This window comes from Clytia hemisphaerica, unplaced genomic scaffold (genome assembly GCF_902728285.1).
Source record: "Clytia hemisphaerica strain Z4C2 unplaced genomic scaffold, Clytia hemisphaerica genome assembly, whole genome shotgun sequence".
Classification (NCBI taxonomy): Eukaryota; Metazoa; Cnidaria; class Hydrozoa; order Leptothecata; family Clytiidae; genus Clytia; species Clytia hemisphaerica.
Window position 1 is genome coordinate 1653342 of NW_027103564.1, and position 27140 is coordinate 1680481.

Sequence of the window (27140 nt, forward strand, 5' to 3'; positions counted from 1 at the left end):
TATAATAAAGTGAAACTATAAATTTTTAGGTACATATTTTACAAAGGCAAATATTTGTTAGGTTTATTTCATTAAGTGAGGATTTAAATGAATCGATGGAAGGCTTAAGCTTAGTATTTTCGGGAATTTGATTCCAAAGTAAGCTTCCACGAAATAAAAAGGATTGCGTTCCGAAGCGATGGGAGGTAGCCTTGGGTATTGACATTGGGTTAACAGCATACACTCTTTTTTTATAAGAACAATCAGGCTTAGACTGAAACAATAGGTCTATTATTCTAGACAATAGAAAAAATAAGAACAAGCCTAGGCTTAACTCAAATTTCATGGTTCTTATAAAAAAAGAGCGTAATGAGGGTTCATAACAAGAAAATTTCAAAGTGAGGAACGTTGCATATTGTAGTCATGTGTTTTAAAAATTACACTGAATGTAAACCTCAGATTAAGCACAAAATGTATATTAATATATATATGTATATAATGTATATTAAAAAATGTATAACAAAAGAACAGTAAAGCTAAGTTTGTTAAAAATCAAGGAAACCAGCACAAATGGGATAGGCCAAATCAGCAGTTTTTATTGGAATCATAAAGGCTAAGGTCAAGGAATTGCAATGTGACCGTTTTGTCATTTTTTTGGTAATGAATTCTTTAAGGGGGCATTCAAAAAGTACGTTCGTCGCTGAGGGGGGGGGGGGTCATCCAAAAAGCGAACAGGGGGAGGGGGCCCATAGTGTCCTCCCCCCCCCCTTATAAAGGGGGGGGGAAATCAATTTTCCAGTTTTGAATGGGTGAGGGGGGAAAATGAAAATTTGAATAGTAAAGGGGGGAAAAAAAAGAGGGGGGAAAACGTCGATAGTTGGCAAATTTGGTGGGGGGAAGTGTGAAATCAATTCAATTTTATCTCAGCAACCAAGGTCAGTCCACATGATATCATGTGATTAGATCATGATTGAAAATTAACCAATTTTCGTCTATTTTGTCTAGTATTCCTTTTGCAGCAAAATTTTACGTCTGTGTCAGGTTGACATTTGAGAAATTTATACGGGTATATGGGGGGGAAATGATATTTTCAGAATTTTCTGGGGGGAAAGCAAAAAAGAGGGGGGAAACTAAAAAACTGAAAGTCATAGGGGGAAAAAAAATAGGGGGAAAAAAAAGAGGGGGGAGATTTAAAAAAATCAAGAATTTGGTGGGGGGAACAAACCCTGGAGGACACTATGGCGGGGCCAGAAATCTAAGATTAAAAACGAACGTTTCACACATTTCGTGTGCTTGGTTGAAATTACCTTGGATTACTTTCATGTTTATATTTATGTGGAAGTTTGTTGATATATGAATCTCTTGACACCAATCTAATCCACAAAGGAGGAGATGCTTTATTCTATCGACCTCTTTGTAAATCAATCTGCTCAAGCAGACAAGGTTTATATTTTTGCTGTGTACGAAACATTGGAGCACTAAGGGGTTACTCACATATCGATTCTCTTGAATTTCGCCCACGGTCTGTCTTTTTTTGTGAAATGCGGCTTTTCTGTTGATTATGATTATGGAGATAATTAATTCCAGCAACTTTCTGAAAACAGTTTAGAAATTATCTGCCTGAGCAAGCCATAGCGAATTTAAAGATGGCTGACAACGAAACAACGATAAAAGTGAAGGAGAAAATTTTCATCGATTTTTGATAATTTTTGAACTTTGACGTTAAGAGGTGGGGGTGGGGGGGTTTTCAAATTAGCGTCAATTTGACGTTAGTCGTGGGCGAAGAATTGATATGTGAGTGACCCCTCTAAAAGATAACACTACAACAATCCAAACAAGAAATGACGTCGCCGTTAAAACATTCAAAAATATCTCCAAGCCAAGATGCAATATGTTTATTAAATACCCGCTCACAGTATCTCTAGTCAGGGAAAATAATCACACATTCAAAAGTGTCTTTAGTCAGGAAAACAACCAAAACAATCACACAAGTTTCAAAAGTTTAGAAAATCCACAAAACCTCTGACCTCATGAATGTAAGAACCAAGCATTAAAGACTTTGTTTTGGGGTCACTCGGTAAACAAATCTCATATAACTTGTTCCAGAGATATTGTCGTCCATATAAGAGTTTGTATTTCAAAGCAAAAATATTTCTCGTACTGCCCATTTTTCTCATCAATTCTTCAACTTGAACCAGTTTCACATCTCAATAGAATGTTAATACCATTTTGCCAACCATTTAATGTCCAAAGTTATGGGGATGTAGCGTTTTCTTCATGTCAAGCAAATGTCTCTGAAATCTTTAAGTTGGTTGGTTTGGTATTCGGAAGAGGTAATCCATGGATATCTTTGTAAACAATGATGAAAAACTCTTGAAATTACTGATGATTACAGTTGAAGTGTTACCCTCACATTTCATGTAATTATTGGTCGCCAATTAGATGAAAATTGTATGTTTTTTGTTCGTCAGAAAAGAGTTATTACTTTTAAAAAGCCAAGAGTGACCTATGGCTAAATCTTCATGATGCACCGACAAGCACGGAGACTTAGAAATTTTTTTGAAACTTTTCAATACTTTACCCCGGTTCGAACCTACATGTTTCAGATTACGAAACACGTAGTCTATACCACTAGGCCACGACGGCTGCTAATTTTCCGAAATTCAAGGTTATTTATAGAGTGACATATATAGTATATACGGGTGAACAGACCTCACGAGTTAGGCTAATAGTTATGATCGCCATTCCTCCAGGAAGACCCCACACACGGGTGCACCACCGGGAGGGTGCACAGCCGTCTGGGTGCATGTTAGGGATGAGCAGCAGGCTGGCTTCGCCAGCCTGCTGCCTATCCCTAACAAAACGCTGCGCTCGCCTGTGCCCTTACGCGCACAATATTTTGCCCGCGCGTGCCCGCGCGGTGTACTTGCAAGGCCGGTGCATCATGAAGATTTAGCCATCGGTCAAGAGTGAATTTTCGACCATCTTGTATTTTGATCTGAATTATTCGTGTCTTGATTACTCAAAAACATGCGCGTAACATCAAGGTAAATCCGTGCGATTTTGTCTGAACAGCTAAGGCAAATGAAAACAAAAACAAACTTCGCAATGTGGTGGCGGATTGCCCCTTTAAGGGCGCAAAAAGGGCGTAAGTAGCCAAGGATCGGAGAAATGCCTTTTTAACTAATATTTCCCCTTATAGCGGGGAAATATTCAACAACTCATGCCATTTCTCTATCGATATTCCTTATCTTGAGAAAACACGTATCACTAGCATTTCGGGTTGTCCTTCCAGGGCAGCTGGTTTATTTTCATTGTTTTAAAGATTCCCAAATTCGGTAGTTTTTCAAAGGTTTTGAGAATTTTATGTTCGAAATTTTTTATTTTATTCGTGGATTCGACCTTTTTGTGTTTTTTTATTTTCTATTGATTGCATTTTTGTCAAGATGTAGTTTTTGCTGCCTTTTTAGGAGATGAAATTCTACTTCTATTTTTATGTTTTTGCCGACCGACCGACCCTTTGTTATGGGTAGCTTGACCCGTAAAACAATGAATTAAATTGGCCTCGCCTTAAAGGCCTGTTTTTATCGATCGCGCGAGCGTGCGTGCACGCTAGGCCAAAATTCTTTTAATAGATTTGTCCGCACACTCCGCGCGATCAATATTTAATTTCCATCAAAAACATACACAATCTGTCTGTATTTTTTTGTTTACTCAGCAGTTTTTCCCTTTCTTGATTGGTTGAAAAATTATCAATTGAGATGTGCGCTTCTGTACGCTAAAAAGAATTGAAAATTTTCAGCGTATAAAAGAGCACATAAGCGTACAAGAGCGTCCACTTTTTGTGTACAAGAAAATTTAATTCGTGACGTCAATATAGGCTATTTCAGGAAATTTTGGCCTAGCTTGCACGCTCGCGCGATCGATGGAAACAGGCCTTTATGAAGTTAAAATTCCAATTTCACGCTTTTACCTTCCATGATTGTTATGTGCAACTGATAGGTTCCAAAAATTTCCAATGGCATATCCTTTGCTCTGAAAATTGAAAAAAATTTATATTTCTTAGTTTGACTCTAAACCCTAAAAAGCTTTCCTTCTTTATTTACTCTGAGAAAATAATTGTCAACCACTAGCAATAATTTATTAGACAGATTCTTAAAATTTCTTAAACAAAAGAATTAAAAAACAACTCAAACCAATTTAATATCTATATACTAAAAGTCTAATTCGTATTGAGCTGTGGGGGGGCCATTATGGATTTTTTTCCAAGTCTCTTTTTGAATCGAGCTCCGAGCGGGAAAACAGTAGAGTGTCCTTTTTTTGAGGCGGAGTACGTTTCTTTGGAGACACGGCACCGGAAAATAGCCTACGGTTCCTTGCCGATCGGAAAACGTCGCGCGGTTCGGAAGCGTATCTCCGTTTTCGTAATTCTACTTTACTGGTAATTTTCGTAAAAGTAAATAGAAAAGCAAGAAGCTCATTGATTGATCTGGTCTCTCTGCTCTGGTCACTGGTGCCATCGTTTGTACATGGATAGGGAATGGTCTAATGGTCATGGTATCATGTTTCTTAAATAGAGAACATTTTGTTATGGATTTTCAGAAATTATTATGGGCTTATCGCAACCAACCATCTTAACAAAATAAACAAAGAACAAAGACCGACCAATGGAAACATTTACTTTAGCCCTCTTGAAAATTGAGGGTGGCATATTTTTGCTGCATGGTAATACATCCAAGTAATTTGGTAGTCTTTGTAGGCGGCAATCACAAATATGTCCCGACCGACCGACCGCTTCACTTTGTAGACCGACCGACCGCCTCACTTTGTAGACCGACCGACCGCCTCACTTTGTAGACCGACCGACCACCTCACTTTGTAGACCGACCGCCTCACTTTGTAGACCGACCGACCGCCTCACTTTGTAGACTGACCGACCGCTTCACTTTGTAGACCGACCGACCGCCTCACTTTGTAGACTGACCGACCGCTTCACTTTGTAGACCGACCGACCGCTTCACTTTGTAGACCGACCGACTGCCTCACTTTGTAGACCAACCGACCGCCTCACTTTTTAGATTGACCGACCGCCTCACTTAGTAGCCCGACCGACCGCCTCACTTTGTAGCCCGACCGACCGCCTCACTTTTTGTAGACCGACCGACTCAATTTTTAGACCGACTGGCCGACTCACTTTTTAGACCGACCGATCCGACTCACTTTTAGACCGATCGACCGACTCACTTTTTAGACCGATCGTCCGACTCACTTTTTAGACCGATCAAAATGGTCTAATGGTCATGGTATCATGTTTCTTAAATAGAGAACATTTTGTTATGGATTTTCAGAAATTATTATGGGCTTATCGCAACCAACCATCTTAACAAAATAAACAAAGAACAAAGACCGACCAATGGAAACATTTACTTTAGCCCTCTTGAAAATTGAGGGTGGCATATTTTTGCTGCATGGTAATACATCCAAGTAATTTGGTAGTCTTTGTAGGCGGCAATCACAAATATGTCCCGACCGACCGACCGCTTCACTTTGTAGACCGACCGACCGCCTCACTTTGTAGACCGACCGACCGCCTCACTTTGTAGACCGACCGACCACCTCACTTTGTAGACCGACCGCCTCACTTTGTAGACCGACCGACCGCCTCACTTTGTAGACTGACCGACCGCTTCACTTTGTAGACCGACCGACCGCCTCACTTTGTAGACTGACCGACCGCTTCACTTTGTAGACCGACCGACCGCTTCACTTTGTAGACCGACCGACTGCCTCACTTTGTAGACCAACCGACCGCCTCACTTTTTAGATTGACCGACCGCCTCACTTAGTAGCCCGACCGACCGCCTCACTTTGTAGCCCGACCGACCGCCTCACTTTTTGTAGACCGACCGACTCAATTTTTAGACCGACTGGCCGACTCACTTTTTAGACCGACCGATCCGACTCACTTTTAGACCGATCGACCGACTCACTTTTTAGACCGATCGTCCGACTCACTTTTTAGACCGATCAACCGACTCACTTTTTAGACCGACCGATCCGACTCACTTTTAGACCGATCGACCGACTCACTTTTTAGACCGATCGTCCGACTCACTTTTTAGACCGATCAACCGACTCAATTTTTAGACCGACCGACCGACTCACGTTTTAGACCGACCGACCGACTCACGTTTTAGACCAACCAACTCTTTGTTTTATAAGAACACTTTATTTTCCATCATTTTTATTATGTTGTAAATAGGAAAAGGTTATAGTTATTATTGACACCATTATATGATAAAATGAATCATTCTAATTTCATTCAGATTTATATACATTAAATTTATCACTAGCACCTCTTCAATTAACACTAAACCTCATTATAAAAAATATTGACATTATCCTATCTTCCATTTCTTTGGGTTCCTTTGTAGTATTGAGCGGCTGATATTTTCATTTTATACCGTACCAGTTTTTTGTCCTCAATAAATTCATGTTGTCTGTGTAGTAAATTGTTTTGGCCTTCAAGCTTAACTTCTTGCTTTTAAAGTATTCAGTTGTTAATCATTATGTCTATATAAAAAGTAAAATGGTTAATCGGGAAGGAAAATAGGAAAAAAAACTTTTTCTAATCTGTGACACATTTTTGTTCCCTGTGTTTTTTGTTTACATTGGGAATCCGCCATTTTTCTTTAAATCCGTTCACATAGCAATGTGATAGACCGTATATTTTATAGCCCGGACTTTTACGGAAGATAGCTATGAAACTCAATAAGGCGATATCTCGAGATTGGAAAGGAGTTACGAGATGGTTGACCCCTCATTGGATCGGGAATTTAATAGAGAATAAGTTGGGAAAGGTAAGAGTGGGTATAAAGAAACTTTAGAAAATATATATATTCAAATTGGGGCATTTTGGGTCCGATGACGTCATCAAAACCTAAAAAATACAATATCTCGAGTTTGAGAAGATTTAAGCAATAGATGACCCCTCATTGGATCGGAAATCATCAAGAGAATCTTTTGGATAAATGACAAATTGATTTCAGTGAAGTGAAAAGTTTATTACCCTTTCGATGACGTCACTTAGGGCCAAAATGACGTCACAAAACATGAAATATGCGGTTTTCCGAGTTTTGATCATAGAAAAGTGGTAATATTTCCTTCTTTGGGCTTACAATATACAATTTTTTACCTTCCCCCACCATCCAAAGGGCTTTTGATGTGTTCAACAACACTCTACTCGGCGGGTGCGACGCCGGGTGACGGCTATTTATAACTAAATTACCAAAAAGACGACCCTTGTACAAGAAAGTCTAGACATTATCAAGGGGGGTTAAAGGCCCTGATTTCTTGACTTAATGACTTCTAGGCTAACGGCTAGTTAAGGGAGACGGTTAAAAGGTAAACAGTGCCTTTGGACACAACTCGTGCCATTTTTCATTGTCATCCGACGCTGCCCTATTGAAATCACTAAGAGTGTGGGGGAGAAAGGAAGAATAAAAAAAGTCCACTTTTGGCCATCCACAACTCCGACCGAAAAGTGACTGAACCACCCCTACCAATTCATTCCTTGTTTATCACGGGAATTAACTACATGTGGTCTAAAAGAAGGACAAATTACGCGTGTTTATGCAGAAGTCTGATTTTTTAACTCTTCGGAATGGGACCTTTCTCTGACTGCTAAAGTTGTTGTAAAAACAGCCTTTTGTGCAAAAGCACCACTAAAAGTACTCACGGACACTGGACACTGTCCTACTTTCTTAGAATAAACGAACTCACATGTAAAGGAAAATGAAGAAAAATAAAATAATGCATACCTCTGAGTCAAATCCTTTACACGAGTCACGAAGTTGTTTCAAAGTATAGCCAAGAGAGACGTCAGGAACGTTGAGCAATACACTGAGCAATGCGTGTGATGCACAAGAGTTGGGAATAATCTGAAGTTGGAAAGATAATAAAGAGATGTAAGAAAAAGTATTCAACCAGTCGTTGGAATAGTTAACCACGAAATCTGAGAGATCTAGAAAGTTTTGGAGAAAATAACGTAAAATTAATTATAAGTAAGAGACAAATGACAATGAAGTATAAGCCCGAAAAGCTAGAAGCGAATCTTTAACCTTTCTCTGGCAAGAAAAAGTGAAGCCTTTAAATTTACGCCGTATTTTTTGCCACGGATTGAATTTAGCGATTTCTTTGTTTTCAAGTGGTATATTTTTTAAATCTAGAGGAAAACTTTTACTTTCAATCCGGAATTTGTATAAAAACCATCAACTTATGTAAGATTTAGCAGCTTCAAATCCTGTATAGGAGATTCGCTTCTAATCCTTCGCATCGGGCTTATACTTCATTAACAAATGGTACTAAAAAAACAAAAAGGTGCTATTAAGACTAAATTTCGAGAAAGCTTTTAGTACATTGATACTAAGACAAGTGATTTTATCATCATTTTTTAATCTTTTACAGAATTTTTCGGAATTTTACAAAGATCAAAAATGGAAATTTTCTCATTTAAAGAAAATTTCCTAAGTTCAATAACTTTTGCATTCAGTCGAATTAGCAAAATTATTTGCTTTAAAAAGCAACCGAAGGTTTAGAATGGCTTGATTAAGGGCTCTGATCATAGTTCAAAAATTGATTTTGGTATTTGAACATAAAAGTTATATTTCAGGTTCCTTAACACTTTTAACAAAGAATTGCCTTTATAAATTGCTTTTTAATCGAATCCCTTAAGAGTAATTAAGAATTTAATTGCAAAAATGACGTTATGAACTTTAAAAAGATGTTAATAATATGTTGCATCACCCTCTTTTACAAAAAGTGCTTAGTTTTAATGGGTAATTAACTTTTTTGTTTCAAAATTTCTTTACACTGTCCGCAAAGAATTGAACTATTTTAAATTTTGCGGAAAATTTTTCTAAAAAGATGTGTCAAAAGTTATGACTGTTTTTTTAAGCAAAATCCAGATGAAAAATTGATGAAAAACCACTATTTAGAAGATTTCGATACAAAGAAGCATTTAAAAAAATTTTCCGCAAAAATTTTTATTGTTCGGTAAAAGATACACCATCTACTGCGAAAAAATTTTTCAAAATGTTTTTTCTTCGCCGAAACTAAGCTCTTCAAAGTTGAAATACTCTTCCTCGCAAAAGTCTTCATTTTCTTCTTCATCAAATTTTTTCAATGCAATTTTTGAATTTTCAGATTCAGGAATAGTTTGTTTAACAGAAAATGTATAACATGCCATAGTTTTGTTGGTTACATCAGTCAGAAAACACATTTTAAACACGGCAATTATGAAAAATTTACTATGGTCAGAGCCCTTAAGGCTCGAACGGGTACAATCGTTAACCGAATGAGGTTATTTTGTTGTTTCTTCGCAAAGTTTGTATAGTAAAATGAGAAAATATGATTTGAGATACGTGTTTTTTTTATAAGCAAGTGTCTGCCCCTTGGCCAGGCTCGAGTATGCTTAAAAGCTTTCAAAGCATCCAGGCATAGCATATGCGTATTATATGCTTATGAGTTATAAAATCTTGTTAACATTCAAAAAATTGACCACATGAAAAATATTTCAGGCTGGCGTATGTGCTTATAAAATACATGTAATTTTGACATGTTTACTTATCAGGCCTTAAAAAGCTGAAAAGTGCCACTTTCCCTAGTACTCAATACTCTATATTTGATTACCATTGGTCTTAGAAATTGTGCACAAACGTTTTAATTTTCCCAAACCATCTTGAATTTTCTGACTGATACACCACACCAAGGTAGCTTGTTTGAGTCGAAAAGCTGATTTTTACTTCAAATCTTCTAGAATTTGAAGCGTTTGGTGACGAACAATATCATCCACCATCAGTTGGATGGGATAAAATTATAAATCCCATTGTGTCCACTTTGGTTGGTTCCCCCTATTACAATCCAAATTTTTTTCGACCCCCCCCCCTCTTTTTTTGCTTGTTATTTGACGATTTTGCGGTTCCCCCATTATGGTTAACATAAAAAAGCCTTAAATCAATTTTTGGAAAGCTTGAAGATAGCGTTGAAACTGCTTGAAAAATTGGTTTGGTTCAAGTAAGGTTTGCACTATGAAATCCACACTTTTTTGATAATTGATTTTATAAATCTTGAATTTTGGATGGGAAATCTTATTCTGCCCATCGGGTAGATAAGGCACTAAGACAAAAAGTACCAAACTTATAATAAACGGATTTTTGGCATACTTGCTGGGCAAAGAACATTTCATTTTCGACTTTTTCATCAGCAAAAGTCTCTTCCAATACGACAGCTTTGCGTCTTGTCTTTCTTTCTTCGGTCCATTTGAATAAAAAGATAAGCCCAAAAACATGTCTAGTGGAAAAAATTAAGAAATTATAAAATCATACAAGTATTATGTATCGATGTCAAAAGGTCAAGAGTTATATTCTAAAACAAGAAGCCTAGCGGCGTGAAGGCCCCAGCCCGATGAAAAAAATTAAAAACTTGAAACTGATTAAATGTATCAAAAGTAGAGAGAGATGAGAGGTCGAAAGATAAAGATAGGTTGGAGTGAGACCCTCACTTGATTAACAAGGGTGCCAGTGGTAAAACTTCAAATCAATTCTAGAGCACAATATAACCTATTTAATATATTGGAGATCCAGTTCCGTAAGACGGCGCCACATAGTGAACAGGGTCTAAATCTAGACGATGGTCAGTATGTGACGTCAAGGTTCTGGAAACCAATGCTTTCGCACATCAGGTTGAGTTCATTGCATGATTGCATTGATGTCATCTGACGTCAATTCAATGATCTCAACCGAACGTTTGTTAAACCTGATGAAGACCTCCACGAAGGAGGTCGAAATATTGTTTCTTAAATTTATATTATGAAGAATGACCATTAAAACGTAATGAAAAGAATATAACCTAGTAAAACATATAAAAATGTCGGTGGTCTTTTGTTCACTTATTTACTAAATACGATTAAATTCCGAATTTAAGAGAGTCATTTTTATGAAATTTAGGCAAATTCGGTCAAACAGCATGTTCCAATCTTTTTTTACTTTTACTTAATTACCACCAGCCATAGCTTTGAAGCAAAGTTGCAAAATATCAAAAGAAAAAAACTCGACAAAAATCTTTTTTTCAAACTTTGCTGACGTCAGCACAATTCAGCAAAAACAATCACCCTGCACAATGCTGACGTCAGTTAATTCGAAAGAAAAACCTCTTCAAAACTTTCCTTCTGATGGCTTGCAGTTTTAATCCAAATTTCATTTGCCCAAACTTGGGAAGATAGCTCCTAACTGTGATTATCATATTATAAAAAGCCTTTCATTTATATGCAACTTGATTTGTGCGACTTGATGAGGTAAGAAAAGTAGACCAGAAAACAGTATTTTCCAAGTTTTGGTAAAAAGTTGAAGTACGTACTCAATCAAAATAATTAGTTAGGCGGTCATTTCCAAGGCAACACACCATTGTCTAGGCATTAATACACAGCTGAACAACTATCTTTGCCAGTTTATCAGATAAAAGCAGCGGAAGGATCCCGAATAAGTGCCAGGAAAGTTCTGTTGTTGTAAGGCACCAGGTTATCATGTCGTTAATTTATTACGTAATATTTTTGTCACTAATTATGGGGAGCTTTAGGCGAACGTGACAGTCTGTAGTAATTAGTTGTATTCAATAGGGTCGTTAGTAAAAAATAGTTTGGTTCCCGTCACCCCAACTTTGAAAAAGTGGGTCGGTCGGGGTTGAAAAAATTTATGCTCAAAAATATCATGCGACTCAGTATCTTCATCTGCCAGGTTGTTTTAAAAACCCTTCTCTAAAAATTAAGCCCCAGGTTCTTATAGCCAGAGTGGTTCCATGTGGTCCAAAAAATGAAAATCGGGAAAAAAATCCATACAAAGCTGGATTTCGGATTAAATTTGGATGGAAATCCGCTCAAACGCCGCTCGCTACATCGCTCAGAGTTTGTAATGGCGGAGGTTGATGATGACATTCGAGCAGCGCCATAAACCGCTTCCTGTCCCTTCGACTCCTTTTACTTAAAAAAAAATAGGGTCGGTCGGGTGTGATGGGAACCAAGCTATTTTTTACGAACGGCCTAGACCATTGTGATTGCCTAAAAACGACTATTGGAAATTGTATCATCTTTCAGTAATGTTTTGTAGAAATCCACTGGTTTGCCATAAATCAATTTGAATATTCATCCAAAAAAAGTTATCTCAATAAAAACCATAGTTGGTATCTTGAAAAATGGAATCGCCCCAACATAAAAAATTGTCCAGCAAAGCTCAGTTGTCCAAAGTTGTCAAATTGTCAAAATCCAGTAATGGCTTCCATCATTCAAATGAAACGACAACAAAATGTGTTAATTTTAAATAAATCCTGTGTCCTGCAACACTAAAAACCCATCACCGATCTCTAACTCTATCCAGCCAATCACACCACATACTTTACAACCAAATTTGATAAACTATTTCATGATTTGTATTTGTAATCTACTGTAACTCCATCTTTATTTGTTTTTGATATCAAAGCCATTTACTAAAAATAAAGTCTTTTAAAAAACAAGAAAGAAAAAAGACAGCAATACTATTGAGGTAGAATTTTATGTTTATGAAATTATCACTCATAAAACTTCATGAAAACTTGAGCAAAGACAAGAAAATTTGGCAAAATGTTTGAAAAAAGGTTTACAAAGCAAATTCACTACAAATTTTGTTCGATTTGAAAGTCTCTTGACCAAATATATTTAAAGAAAATATGGTCTAGAAAATCTAAAGCCTACTCTCGCTTCGACCGCCATCTTGTTTTGTTTTTGTGCAAACGTTGTTTGTTTACGGAGCGCGAAATCAGAGAATATATCTTTCATAGCCAGTATCCGACTTTGGCGAGCTCTTTGCTTTTAAGACGCCAAAATTAAGAAGTGTGGTACTGGTTTTAAGCGCCGTTTCTACCAAAACAGACCCGGACAGACACACGTACGAACAGAACGTTGCAAATGAAAGGCCCACTCGCTTAGCGCTGGGCCAATTATACAATTCATGATATGCACCACTGCAATGACTTCACAAAATAATGCAGCTTTTCTGTTTTTGTTTCACCCAATTCGTCACTTTTTCTATTGTTTAAGTGACTTTTTGGGTGGAAAATTTTTAAAAGTTCCCGGAAGACTCTGAAGTGGTGCATATCATGAATAAGCTAGTGCATTACATGAGATCGAACAGATTTGAGATAATATCAAAATTACTACTGGTCTCGTTTTTTCACCTTCACAAACTAAATATGCAAGGGCAGAAGGTTGCAAATGAGATCCATTCTCTCAATACAAATGAAATTAAATCAAGAAAGCGAAAAAGCTCTCAAACAGTAGTCATGGTTTCATCCAGCTTTTTAAGTCCCCCATCAGCCCTAGCCCCTTCATGACCAACAATAAAACTTGGGGACCCATCGTAAGTCTTTGTCATTTTTTTGCCCTTATTTTCTGTAAAACAAGCTAGATGCTGAATGGACCTACCTGATGATGAAAATTAGATAGCAATGCGAGGAGAAAAGTGAAAAAAAATCAGTCAGAAAATGTAGCGTTTAGCGAAAATGCATAACGCAATAAATTCATCATTGATTGTTGATGCGGGGAGAGGGAAGGGTTGTAGGGAAAAAACAAATAGAAAGTTCTGGTCGCAAAAATCAGTTTTATTGACAATTGAATCATGCTTGATGGTGAGCATTGTAGTTATCAATAATGTTTTTGTTTGAAAAACATAAAAATATAAGGAAAGAGTCAAATGAAAATCTGCAAAAACGGAGATTTCCGGCATTTTCAACCGAAAAGACTTTTTTCTCTAAAATCGAACTCGGCCATGTTTTGAGCATTGCGAATACGCATCTTTCTGCAAAAAATCAAAAAACTTAGAATGAAAATTCGAGAGAATGTCAGAAAACCGGCATTTTCGGCCGGAAACAATTTTTTTTTGAAAATCGGGCTCCATTACATATTAGTTATTGTCATTTTGCATCAGTGTGCAAAATTTCATAAAAAAATATAAAGTACAGCTCGAGAAATTCAAGAAATACTGTCGTTCCGGCGAAAAAAGGTTGTTCCGGCGATTTTTAAATAGTTCCCGCTTCAAAAATCAATTTTTATTGAGAATTAAAACATGATTGATGGTGGGCATTGCTATTAATAATGTTTTTGAATGAAAAAACAACCAATTTTAGGGAAAAAGTTCAATGAAAATCTAGAAAAACGGCGATTTCCGGCATTCTCGGCCGGAAAAAAATTTTTCTCAAAAATCGGACTCGGCCATATTTTGGGCATTGTTAATACGCATCTTTGAGCAAAAAATCAGAAAAAACTTATGATAAAATCTCGAGAAAATGCCAAAAAAACAGTTTTTCTGGCATATTTCCGGCATTTTCGACCGGAAAATTTTTTTTAGTTTTTTTTTTATGTTTTTGGCCCAAATTAATGCCCAAATAAATTTTTTCTCAAAAATCGGGCTCCGTCGAGTTTTGGGCATTGCCATTTTGCATCACTGTGCAAAAAATCAGAAAAAAATAATGAGTCAACATTGAGAAAAGCTGTATTTTCTTATTTGGTTAAAGGGAATTTCCCCAAAATACGAAAATCCGTTTTTTTTAAGGCGAAAAATCACTTGAGCAATTCTTTAGAGAATCTTGCCCTCCATCTTTGTACAATCAGAAAAAAGTAATGATGATTAATGGTAACAGACGAACGAACGAACGGACAAAAATGCAAGAATCGCATATATTACAGCTGATTACAGACACTCGTACAATATCTTGATAAGAATCAAAAAGGCAGGAAACACTTTCGGAGGTTTACACTTAGCCATATATTCTTAAATAAAGCCATATGTTATGAAGCAAAAAGTGCGACATACAGTACACAAGCTTAATATTTCCCATTCGACTTTACGGTGCTGAAACCTGGTGCCTTACCGAATCAATTTTTGATGAAACCATGTCTTGTTATAGGATTTAAGGGACCTATAGGAATTTTAGCTTAAGAGTCACTTAGTATTATTTGGTACTAACTGTCAAAGGGTGGTGATGTAGGCCCTTAGTTCTAAAAAGTCACATTGTAGGCATGCTTGTACTGACTGCTTGACCTCCCCTCTTGGATGACAAGTGTCAAAACAACATAGTTCCAAAATAATATATGTTGTACTCATCAATACAAGATACAACAAGTGATACTTTTATGGACCTACCTGGTTATGCATTTAACACATATATAATTGATATCTACATAAGCGTGACCATGAAACAATCATTCAGAACACAAATAGTGACGATCTATTAAAATTAGTCGTTTGTTTCTTATAAAAAAACGTTTAGAAACCAAAATTTCATGCTCTTGAAATATTCTTTCATATTCAAGACTTCGAGAGCAAAAAAACATATCTCATCAAAAAATTCAGTAATTTCAAGAACATTGATGTATGCTTATTAATAGTGATTCTTATAGATAAAGATGTGTTTTTTGAGCTGAAAAATTCTTTTTTTACAAAAATCTGCTTGAGCCATCTTTTACCTACTTTCATGCAAAAAGTCAGAAAAAAACAATGATCCAATATTTCACAAAGTCCAAAAAACCCTTTTTTTAGCCGTTTTTTAGCTGAAATTTACCCCTAAATTTGTTTTTTCGAAAATCGGGCTCTGTCACATTCGAGGGTTTATAGTTATGCATCTTTGCTCAAAAAATCATAAAGAATGAAAGAGCCAATCTCGAGAAAAGCTAATACCTAAGTAATTGATAATGTGCTTATAAAAGAATATCGAATTTGGCCTATTTTCCTATAAAAACACGCCAAGCAACCAAAATTTCATGTCTAAACACACATATTTTTTAAAAGTAAGCCTTCCTGAGCAAAAAAAAACATCTATCTCATCAAAAAATTGAGTAATTTGACTAAGAACATTGATGTATGCTTATTAATAGTGATTCTTATAGATAAACATGCGTTTTTTGAGCCAACAAAATTTTTTTGCAAAAATCTGCTTAAGCCATCTTTTACCTACGATGGTACCCTACTTTCATGCAAAAAATCTGAAAAAATTAACGACCTAATTTTTCACAAAGTCCAAAAAACCCGTTTTTTAGCCGTTTTTTGGCCCAAATTTGCCTAAAAAAATTTTTTTTTGAAAATCGGGCTCAGTCACATTCGAGGGTTTATAGTTTTGCATCTTTGTGCAAAAAAACTAATGAGCCAATCATGAGGAAAGCTAATAACAAACGAACGAACGAACGAACGAACGAACGAACGAACGAACGAACGAACGAACGAACGAACGAACGAACGAACGAACGAACGAACGAACGAACGAACGAACGAACGAACGAACGAACGAACGAACGAACGAACGAACGAACGAACGAACGAACGAACGAACGAACGAACGAACGGACAAAGGTTAATTTATAGGACCTCCACCGGGGTAGGTCCAACAGGATACTACTTTAACGGGATAAATCTTTGCACAGATTAAATTTTGCAGTTGAGCCCATCCACAAAATTTTAAGATTTTAAGGAATTAAATTTCGCAGGGGAAGGGTTTCTTGATTTTTGGCGGGATCTAATTTCGCAGTTCGGTAATTTCTGACCTGAAACCTTATAATATAATAAAAAAGAAAATAAATATAAAGAAATAAAAAAAATATTTTCAAGTTGAGTAATCATAAGTCATCTATCTTATAATAGAGTGTTTTGACAAAAATAAAATAAGATTTCACAGATTGCTAAAAAAATTCTGAGGGGGGAATTAATTTATTGGATGGGCTTTTTCCAAATTCCCAATGGGACTTAACTTTGCAGAGGGCACCAAAATCTGTGAATTATAAAACCCCTGCAAAAATTTATCCGATTAAAGTAACTGGTTGACTGAACCCAAAGCCGAGAAGTTTATGAGTGTGCTAATAAAAAACTATTTACTTCTCCATTTGCGTGGAAAGGTCATAGATTTCTTCAACTTCTACTCCTTTAACACCAAAATCGTAAACCAAGAGTGTGAACAAACCTAAAAAAAAATATTTCAGAATCACTTTTTAAATAGTACTAAGTGCAAGAAGTTTCTTCAAATTTTTTTTCTAGTTTGGAATTATTTCAAAGAAAGAAAAGAGGTAAAAACCCTGCAAATGAATTTTTTTTGGTTGCTTTCTCATTTCAAGGCTAAGATAAGTTTAAAAAAATAAGGCTTGACCAGTTTAATTGCCAAGCAGTCATTAAGTAAGGTAAGTTTGAGACCTCAGTCGAGGGCAACCCGAAGTCTCCCTTTTTCTCTAGCTGTCTACCCGAAGGAAGGGGAGGGCGCCACTCCTTTCCCTGGATTTCTCCACTTACCCTTGATTTGTTTCTTTAATTGCTAAGCATCAAGCAGAGAAGCATCAAGTACCATTTTAGGAATCTTTGGTATGACCCGGTGGGTATCAAACCCACAACCTTGCGCACCATTACTGGATGCTCTACCTTCATGCTACGGCTGCTAAGTTATTAATCAACTTTAGGTGCTTATTATAAAAATGTGTAAAACAATGTAGCTTACCAGGGTCACTTTCGAGTTCAATCCAACTTCGGAAACTCATCTTCAAAGTCAAAATCTTTTGCCAGTTTTTCAGTAGTCACCAACGGTTTCTGAAGATTGGAAACTTAAGCGGAACTATAAAAATAGTGATCCATTTTAAAATATTTGCATTACATCAATTTTTTTTATTTTCTAGCTGAAATTGAAAAGAAGATAATATTTGGCTAGTCATGTTATTATTGAAACGAAACTATAAACAGTGCACATTATTCTGAAGTGAAGGTAGAGTTTATCACCATGCAACCCTTACATGGAAAAATAAAAAGAGTCTAGTAGAAGGTTCATGACCACCAGTATATTCTCCCTAAAAAATTTTAAGACCAGTCTGTCAAAAACTGTTTGAGTATTATTTCATGCTATGAAACAGAATGCCCTTAAAAAGAATTGATTTCTCCAGTGATAGATTTGTTAAAATCATTAAAAATCTAGATAATTTTGAATAGCATAAAATCTTGAATAGTACACCACTATGCAAACGTCATAATTATTAATTTTAACATTTGACCAAAATTCAATCCCACAATCCTTTTCATCTTGATTCGTAATGCGTGCAAGTTATACTTTTGTATTTTCAATAAGTGTAATAGATTTGCAAAAGCAATTAATGCAAAGGATGAGGGGATTAAAACTTGGACAAATAGTTAATTATTATGCCTATTTTTAGAATCACTACGATATGTTATTGGGCTATTCCAGAAAAAAACCCTTCATGGGGGGTGGAGGATATATTGTCCAGGGATCTTGAAAAAACCCTGAAAAACTGCCATGTCCATTGGGTGAATCTGCGATGTCCAGGGATAAATATTTGTGTCCAGGGGGTCAACTTGATGCTTGTCCAGGGGTAAAACACGTGCCCAGGGGGTGAAAATCGAAATGTCCAGGGGTAGATCACAGAAAAAATAATATATCCTCCACCCCCCATGAACGAATTTTTTTGGAAAAGCCCATTGTAATTTCCCGACTCAATTAATGATTGTGTAGAAATACCCAACCACTCACATTCTAACCAACATTAACTTAACCCCCTTTAATATAATAATCAATACTTTAAATTTCAGTCGGCAAAGTCATAATAGTATATATTTAAAAACTGGTGATAATTGCACAATAAAGAGGTTGTTCAATTACAATTTTGTTTCACCGTTATATGCTAGTGTAAAAGTAAAATATAGAAAGAAAAAGAAATTAAACAGAAAAGTGTAAATTTGAATCCCATAAACTTATTGATGGATTAGATTATCATAAAAATGGCTTTCTACAAAATCAAGTTGCATTTTGTTGATTTTAAAGATTTCTATTTTGAGATTATCTATCCCTTCAAGTTGAAATTAGGATACCAGCTTAATATAAGGACTCATTTTCAAAATAGTTCAACACTGTGATTAATAAATTTGATACAGAATAATAACTTATAAGAGACATTTTTCCCCATTTCAAAACTGGTTTATTTCCATTTAAAATGTCTCATATTTTGAAATTGGAACGACTATGTGACAATAAGACGGCAAAGTAGACTAAAGGGGAATCCGATAAATTTGGAAAAGGTACTATTTTACCAAAATAATAATATTAAAAATAAGTGCAGCATTTGAAAGTCTCCTGCCAATGACAACAGGAAGACAGTCAGAATGTTGCACATAAATTTTTTTTTTAAACGACAACGGTACACCAAACTTCTCCATTCAGAGCCAGGTTATCTTATTAAAGACACAGGCATTACTTTAATCAATCTCTTTAAGGGGTTAGTTTAAAAGAGGGCATTTTTTCAAACCAAAAATAGCTTCAAAACACATTCTGCTGAAACATGGTTTAAATGGAATACATCCAAAAAAATTAATAAAAAATTATTAAAAGAGATGCTTCTCCAACTAACAAAATAACAAAAAATGTTATTCATTTAGATCCCACATAATTATTGGTAGTTGAGACAATAAAACCACTTTCCTAAATTAAAATTAAAAAAGAAAGGGAAAACTCTCCATCTCATGAGTTTTAATTTCATCATATATATCCAACTTGGACAACCAAAGTTGCAATCATCTGCAAGCTCCAAAGTGTAAAATACTCCCCTTCTGTCACTTGATGTTTTAAGGACAAAGGAATTTCTGAGCTTTTTTCCATACCACCTCTTGGCCAGCACACAAAATATTCCGACTATACACCAACATTGTTCTTCAAATGGCACACAGAGATCTACTCCTCGTTCTCACAATCCCTTGCATAATGACCAGGAGTATTACATTTATAGCAGGTCATTTGAAGCTTTTCTCCACATTCACGTGCTTTGTGGCCTGGCTTTTTGCAATTGTAGCATGTTTCAGCACTGCTTTCACAGTTTTTGGCCATGTGACCTTTTTCACCACATCGATAACAGGAAACGCTGGCAAGCCCACGATCGTTTTCTTCATTTTCACAATCGCGTGCAAAATGGCCAGTTTCTCCACATTTGTAACATGTGGATTCATTTTGCTGCGTCTGCTCCTCTTCAGTACAGTCAGCCTTTATGTGACCGCCTTTTCCACAGTTGTAACATCTGCCTTCCTCTGCTTCACACTCCCGAGCAAAATGACCTGATTTTCCACATTTGTAGCAACGACCACCAGCATTATTGCGCTGTTTACGACAATCTCTTGAGATGTGTCCAATACGTCCACAGTTGTAACAAGACTTTCCGTTGTCCACTCCTTCACGTAACGCTAAACCACAATCACGTGAGATGTGCCCCAATTCACCACACTTGTAACATTCTCGATCTAGAAATGAAATGTTTCATCGTAAGTAAACTTTAGATTGTCAAATTCCCTAACATTTTTAAATTTTGCAGCTTTTCTGCATAGACTATGAAAAAAAAACAAGAAAAAGTGGTTGATTGGCCAATGTTCTGTTAACTTAGCCCTGGCATGAAAACTTTTTTCGAAATTGTGCCTCTGACCTTGAAAATTTCAACTCCAATTATATCTGCTCTGCTGTGTTATGTAAGTAAACTGGTTCGGAGGGGATCATGGTTTCAAATCACGGGGTTCTTAGTTTCAAATCACGAGCATCAATTGGAGTTTAGCATAGCATTAGAGAGATCTTAACAACCTATTGACTCAGTTCTACATTAATTACTCCTGCCATTTGGGCAGGGTAATATCTGCTCTGTAATGTCTTTTAGGCGAATGAGAAACAAATTACTCCAGCATATTACATTCCCTCAACCAGTAAAAACAGTACAAATTATCTTGTCCCTAGGTAGCTATTGTATTGTAAAAGGCAAATCAATTAGATGACATTACCAGATGAGCTATAAACCAGCCAAACCAGTAAATATACTTCATCATCTGATATAACCGATGCAGATTTTTTTATACATGTTAAAGCTTTTAAAATCTGGTAAATTGTCAACATCTATCCCCCCACTTAAATATAATATAGTCATTTAGGGTAATTACGGGACGATTTTGACTTATTTGGGCATAATTCTGAAAATATTAATCCTGTTTGAGGTTTTGCATCCTTCGAATTCAAGTGCTACCGTCAACTGCTCTAACTTGGGACGATTGGTCGTAACATGGGATTGTTGATATATGGCCTGTATTTTCACAAATTTGTTTTGATAACTCCACCAAGTTTATTAATCATACTTACTGTCATAACATGTCATGATAACTTTCACTGACAGCGCGCCCTTTTTAACTTGGTTGGAGAAATAGAGAATATTCGCCGCCTAACCGCCTGATGGGATTAACAAGTAACGAGTGTGTAACTTGGCACGTGAGTGACATCAAACGCTCTATCGTTTTGCTACTAATTTGTTCTTCTTTGTTCCAGACGTGTGTTCCACTACAAATTTTTTCATATTTCGATTAAAAAGCCTACGTGCAAAATCGTATTTGTGTATTTTGTAATTTCCCGTTTGCATTGACTCAAATTAATGACTTTAGAGGTTTGGTGAAATGGTGGCCGAATTGCAGTTATGAATCTGCCACTGAAGTATGGATTTTAAGTAGGGCGGCAAAAGGGTCGCTTACATTCAAGGAATTTCCGATACCTGGCAAGAAAATAAGAGCTAATTTTATGAATTTTCCGATACTAATGACCGAGCAAGGAGGAAAAACCCTGGATTTTCTGAATCCTCTTTAAACTTTTTTAAGATTTCCAAGTGATAAAAAATTCCAAAAATCGTTGTAGTCCACAGGGGTGTAATGGGTTTTTTCTGGAACTGCCCAATAACAATTACAAGTTATGTCTTTTGTCTACTGGCATGATTTTCTCACCATGCTTTCACCACATGATTCCTGCTTTTCCTTAATAATCAATGTTTTGCTTGGGTTTTCCTCTGGATTTTGGTCAAACAGACCATTTTTCGTGCCCTTCAAGAATTAATAAAAATGATGGTAAAAATAGCCTGTTTTATGAATTAAATCAGCAAAAAAGTGCCCTTTTTTGGTCATAACAGACACTACCCTGCTTTTCTAGAATTTGGTCTGTCAAAAAAGACATTTTAAGATTTGGTTGAGCAAAAGAGACCTTTTCACCTTTCCATTCGCCATCTTGAATTGTATGCAAAAATAGAGGAACGAAAAAGCTGTGGTCGGATTTAGTTCGAAAATATGTAAAACATATGCAAGTTTACACAAAGATGAAAAAGAAAACAAAGCATCTTGGATAAAGAAATATTATAATCATTAGAACAATAAAAGATGGAATTTCTTACAGTAATCCAAAAAGAAATATTTACAGAACAAAAAGAAATATTTACAGAACAACGAAAGCCTTTTAGGAATTTGTTCTTAAAGACATTGCATCTTCTGTTTTCATGCCATTAAAAAATTCTACCAAGACGGAGTACACACATCAAACTTTCAAAACACGCAAACTAAAAGCAGTAATTATGACGTCACACATTCAGCGGGTTCAGATCAATGTTTTGATTTGATCGTTTGGCAGTTCTTATTCCCAGGAGAATAATTTACTGTCAGCCGAATAAGGATTATTTTTTTAGCTTCGCGGGCGATTTTTCAGTTTGAGTTTATGTATAATGTTATGGTTTTTTTTAAGTGCTTGTTCTGAGAGCATGAGCGAATTTGATTATTTCTAGTTTTCAAAAGAAGCAAATTCAATCTTTCTTCTACAAGATTGCACTTTAATACAATGCCAATTATGCATATGTAAGTTTTATATTAATACTTTCTTTTTGCATATGTTTTGCATACTTTCTAAGGGAATTTCACCACGGCAATTCGGCCACCATAATTTTTGCTCACAATTCAATATGGCGGATGGAAAGGCGAAAAGGTCTATCGAAACTGTGTGCCAAAAATCGCGGAATTTAGTTGGGGACTAGAGAAAGCGAAATCGCGCAATCTGATTGGATGAAAAAAAGACCGTGGGAACTGGAACCAAAAATAATTCTCATTCTAAAAAACAAGATGGCGATGAGAAAAGCATGTCTTTTGCTTTGGATGAAATGTTGTAAATTCTGGTTGATTTTAAGGTTTTATCTTATCTTATCTCATTTACTTTAATTAGTGGAGGCTTCTTCAATGTTTGGGGAAGGTAAGTCTATAAAATTTATTTGTTTTTCAGTGGAAAAAAGTGTTTTAAAAAGCATTTTTTGTGCTCAAGGTTTATTTTAGTCTGGAGATCCATTCGCTCTATTCAAGCTTACACCACATAAGCAAAAGTCCCATCAGAAGCTACTAATTGAGAGTATGGTATTTTTGACCCAGTTTGAATTGTTTACATTTACTTTAAATTTCATGCCGAAAAAGCTGTTGATAAGGTTGACCTGATCGGCAAATCATAACAATAATATCACGTGATTTCAACCAGAACAATTGTTTGACAGCCAATAGAATTCTGAAACCAGATTTGGCATCTACAAAAATACCCGGCTACTCTGTTATTTCTATGTTTTTATTCGTTTTAACTAAATTCTATACTCCGAAATCACACGAACAGACAGTTACATCAATATGCCTTCTTACCTGTCTTTAAAAATATAAATAAAAGTAATCACAGAAAAGGACGCGAAAAAAAAAGACATAAGTGTGAGAACAGAGTAATCAAACTCGTTAGAAAAAGTACCATTAGAAGTCATAAAAAATCAACCTGAATAAATGCAATCGAAATCCCAGAGAACTTCATAATTCCCCAAACAACATTACATTACTATGTCAAACTCCCATTACATAAATTTTACAATTACGTCAGAGTAGACTACGCTCGCCACCGAAGAGGTTTATTTGGAAAGGGTAATTACATTTTATTGTTCGCTTCTTTTTTAAAGATTGGCCGGGTTGGAAAAGTATGATTTTCTTTGTACATATTTTACCTACCCCAAATATTTAGGAGGCTGAGTTTTAAACAAATGGTCAAGTTGAAACGAACGATAAATGTATCAAGGTCTGTTTTATTTACCCCCTGGTAACTTAACAAAAGAGACTTAACTCGATGTTACAATCCAATTATTGAAAGTTTGTTTCAGCCTTTTTATAATGAGCGAGACATACGTTCTCTGATTACGCAATTTTCATATTGACATTTTCGAGGCATTTTGATGTAACTGACAGAGTCTCCCAGCTAGGTTTATTTTTCTACACAAATTTTGTCTTCAATTTGACTTATGGTTATGATTTTTTTGCAGAACATAGTAAAACTATTCAGGAACTTGGACCTTTTTACAGAATTTCAAAAAATCTGTTCGTTCTGGAGATATATTGAGAAGTTTAGACATGGGTCGTGTTTCGCGTTCCCAAACCAAACGCATGTGTCTTGTTACCAAAGCTGTAACATTGATGATTGAAACTTCAAATCGATATATCTCAAGAACTAAAACTTTTTGCCAGGTAAATGATAGTCTGGAGATCCATACTCTCTATTCAAACTTACACCGCATAAGCAAAAATCCCATCAAAAGCTACTCATTGATAGGGTGGACAGGCCAAAATTTTTCCCTCAATTTTTAGAAACCAAACTAATTTTATTTGAAAGTCCTTACCTTTGTGAGAAAAATGAGGGGTCATTTATTAGAATTGGTTAAGTATTCCCAAAGTTATTCCATTTTCAAAACACAAAAAAATCACCTTTTCAAAGAATCGCCTCCATACACCACGCCAGCAAGAAATAATTTTCGGAAGCACCAAAATCGCGCCAAAAATGGCGGATGAAATCTAGTCTTCCGTGTGGCGGGGTGTGGGGAGTTTTTGCTGGTGCGGTCTGAAAATCGGCCCGATGACTGTTAAACTTTAGCTTATGCGCTAATGAGCTGGAAATGATAGCTAAAAACAAATTTCACCACTAGAAAGCTGAAATCCTCAGCTTTCAGATGGTGTATGGTGCTTAAATGAAAAAAACCGCAATCTTGTTAAAAAATCACAATTTCTTCTTATTTTTCGAAATTCCAGACGGCCTGTAGATTTTCAAATAAAGCACTTTGTGATAGATTGTAGCCTAATCTTACCCTGGGTTTACTAAAAAAACCGCGATTGAAAAGATGAACCAGCTCAATAGCGACGAAAAACATGAATATCTTTGGAAAGAAAATAGATACCTGGATGCAGTTTTTTTTACTTGTTTCCCTGATAATTCCTGATTGATTTAAAAAAAAGAATGAACAGATTTGGATGATTTAAAGGTAAGTACTAATGCATTGAAGTTCATTTTTGTAAATTCTTCCTCGTTCCGCGCAAAAAATCCCGACGAGTGCGCACCCTATCATTGAGAGTATGGTATTTTTGGCCCAGTTTGAATTTGTTTACATTTGGCTTGAATTTCGTACCAAAAAAGCCGTTGATAAGGTTAGCCAATCAGGTTAGCGCACTTCCAATCAAAACAATAAAATCACATGATTTCAACAATTGTTTAACAGTCAATAGAATTCTGCGACCAGATTTGGCATCTACAAAAATCCCCGGCTACTCTGTTATTTCTAGATTATTATTCGTTTTAACTAAATGCTATACTTCAAAATCACACGAACAGAGTAGACAGGTCTCCCAGCTAGGTAAACGACCCTTCATTTTTCTATCATGATAGGGGCTTTCAAAATGGCATAGGTTTTGAATGTGAAAAAAATAAGTTTGAAATAGCGACTGGCAGCTCTATTTTAAGGGGGGCTCACTTGTCGATGATGGATTGATCACAAAATCCATAGCCAATTGGTACTTGAGATTCTAGAATAAACTCAATTACCTATCAATCATATCTTATCTCAAAATTAAAACACCAGAAAAACCAAAGTGTTTGTTTCCGAATAATTATGAAATGAAAAGGAGAATTATGCTATAAAATACATACCAGCAGATGATTTAACTTGACCATCTTGATCAGGACAAGCATAAGCATAATGCCCTTCATCTCCACATTTATAACAGGTAGTCATGATTGATAAAACTACAAGATTTGTTGATACCAGGTACTTGGAAAAGTTTATCACTTCCTGTGGTACGTCTAAGCGGCGAGCGACTTTCTTTGAAAAAGTCTTCGATTTGTGTTTACAGGTCCCTCCCGCTAAGTTGGCCAGCATACTTAGCCCGGTACATATATTATCATTTTAAGTATCTCTATTTTGATAAAAGGGTAAGGGCCCAATATTTACCAATGAAATGGCTCTACGAAAAAGGGTATCCTTATTATATGTTTGCATGGTACTGGAGGTTTGAATAAATAAAAAATGAGAAGAGTTTCAATATAAATATTAATTTTCTTTGTAAACGGCCAGCTCGGTTTGCTAGACCACGTTCGGAAGACCCCAATTTCGTTTTCAAGTATAAACACAGCGGACATAACATTTTCAATGGAAACTTGAAAATTTTCCACTGTTGCGTACACATCAAAACAAATTATCCCCTAAAAACCTTTAGTGAAATGAAAAAAATTCACATGTTAGTAAATCTGCTTTCTTTTTTTCGTTCTTTGACCGATTAGGGAAGGTTTTGGAAGATTTGGATTTGATGTAGTCTAAACGCAGCCACTTTATGGTCCCGGAGGACGAAAGTTGAAGAAAGGAGCCGGGGACGGTCGGAATCGCCGGAACAGCAGATAAACTTTGTGCCTCATTATTAATTTACTGACCAATAGTTTTTTTTTTTTTGAAATTATCAAGTAAAATTAAAACCAAAAGTAAGAATTAAAAGTATTTTATTTTTATTTTGGAAAATTAAGAAAATATTTTATTTAATAATACCTTATATTCGTTATATTTCCTAATTAATAGTGGTCTGTAGATTAACCATAACACGTGATAATTTTGATAAACACAAACTCACTTTCACTTTCATTCTCAGCAAGTCGTCAAGTGTGGAAAGTGCAGAAAAATTCATGAATCTTTTTTATAGTCAGTTATAGTTGAATCTTTTGTTTGGCTCTCTGAGATACAATACATAATACAACTAGGTAAAAATTGAACCCTCTCATAATGTGTTTTCTATTTGTTGTATAATATTCACAGTCACTTGCACTTCTAGTGGTCAAATCCATTCCACTTTCTAAATTCTGATATGATTCCAGTCTGGAACTGAGATCTTCTTTTTTTTCCACAAGAACGTGCAATTGCGCAGCTATTTACACCCTATTTG

General features: G+C 35.9%; 2 protein-coding genes across 2 annotated transcripts in view; both read right to left on the reverse strand.

The window, feature by feature from the left end:
• LOC136800937 (ubiquitin carboxyl-terminal hydrolase BAP1-like) overlaps positions 1-17715 on the reverse strand; it is a 43340-nt gene extending 25625 nt beyond the window's left edge. The window contains exons 1-5 of the mRNA XM_067057549.1: positions 17539-17715; positions 16929-17013; positions 10203-10329; positions 7800-7919; positions 3953-4014 (exon numbers count right to left, since the gene is read on the reverse strand). Coding sequence (XP_066913650.1) covers positions 3953-4014; positions 7800-7919; positions 10203-10329; positions 16929-17013; positions 17539-17578 — 434 coding nt within the window. The 5' untranslated portion in view covers positions 17579-17715. The remainder of the gene's footprint in view (positions 1-3952; positions 4015-7799; positions 7920-10202; positions 10330-16928; positions 17014-17538) is intronic.
• Positions 17716-18629: 914 nt separating this feature from the next.
• On the reverse strand, positions 18630-26054 carry LOC136800939 (uncharacterized). Its single transcript, XM_067057550.1, has 2 exons — positions 25861-26054; positions 18630-20330 (listed from the first exon to the last, which is right to left on the reverse strand). Exons 1-2 carry the CDS (start codon positions 25943-25945, stop codon positions 19771-19773), a joined length of 645 nt encoding a protein of 214 aa, XP_066913651.1. The 5' UTR covers positions 25946-26054; the 3' UTR covers positions 18630-19770.
• Positions 26055-27140: the final 1086 nt, after the last annotated feature.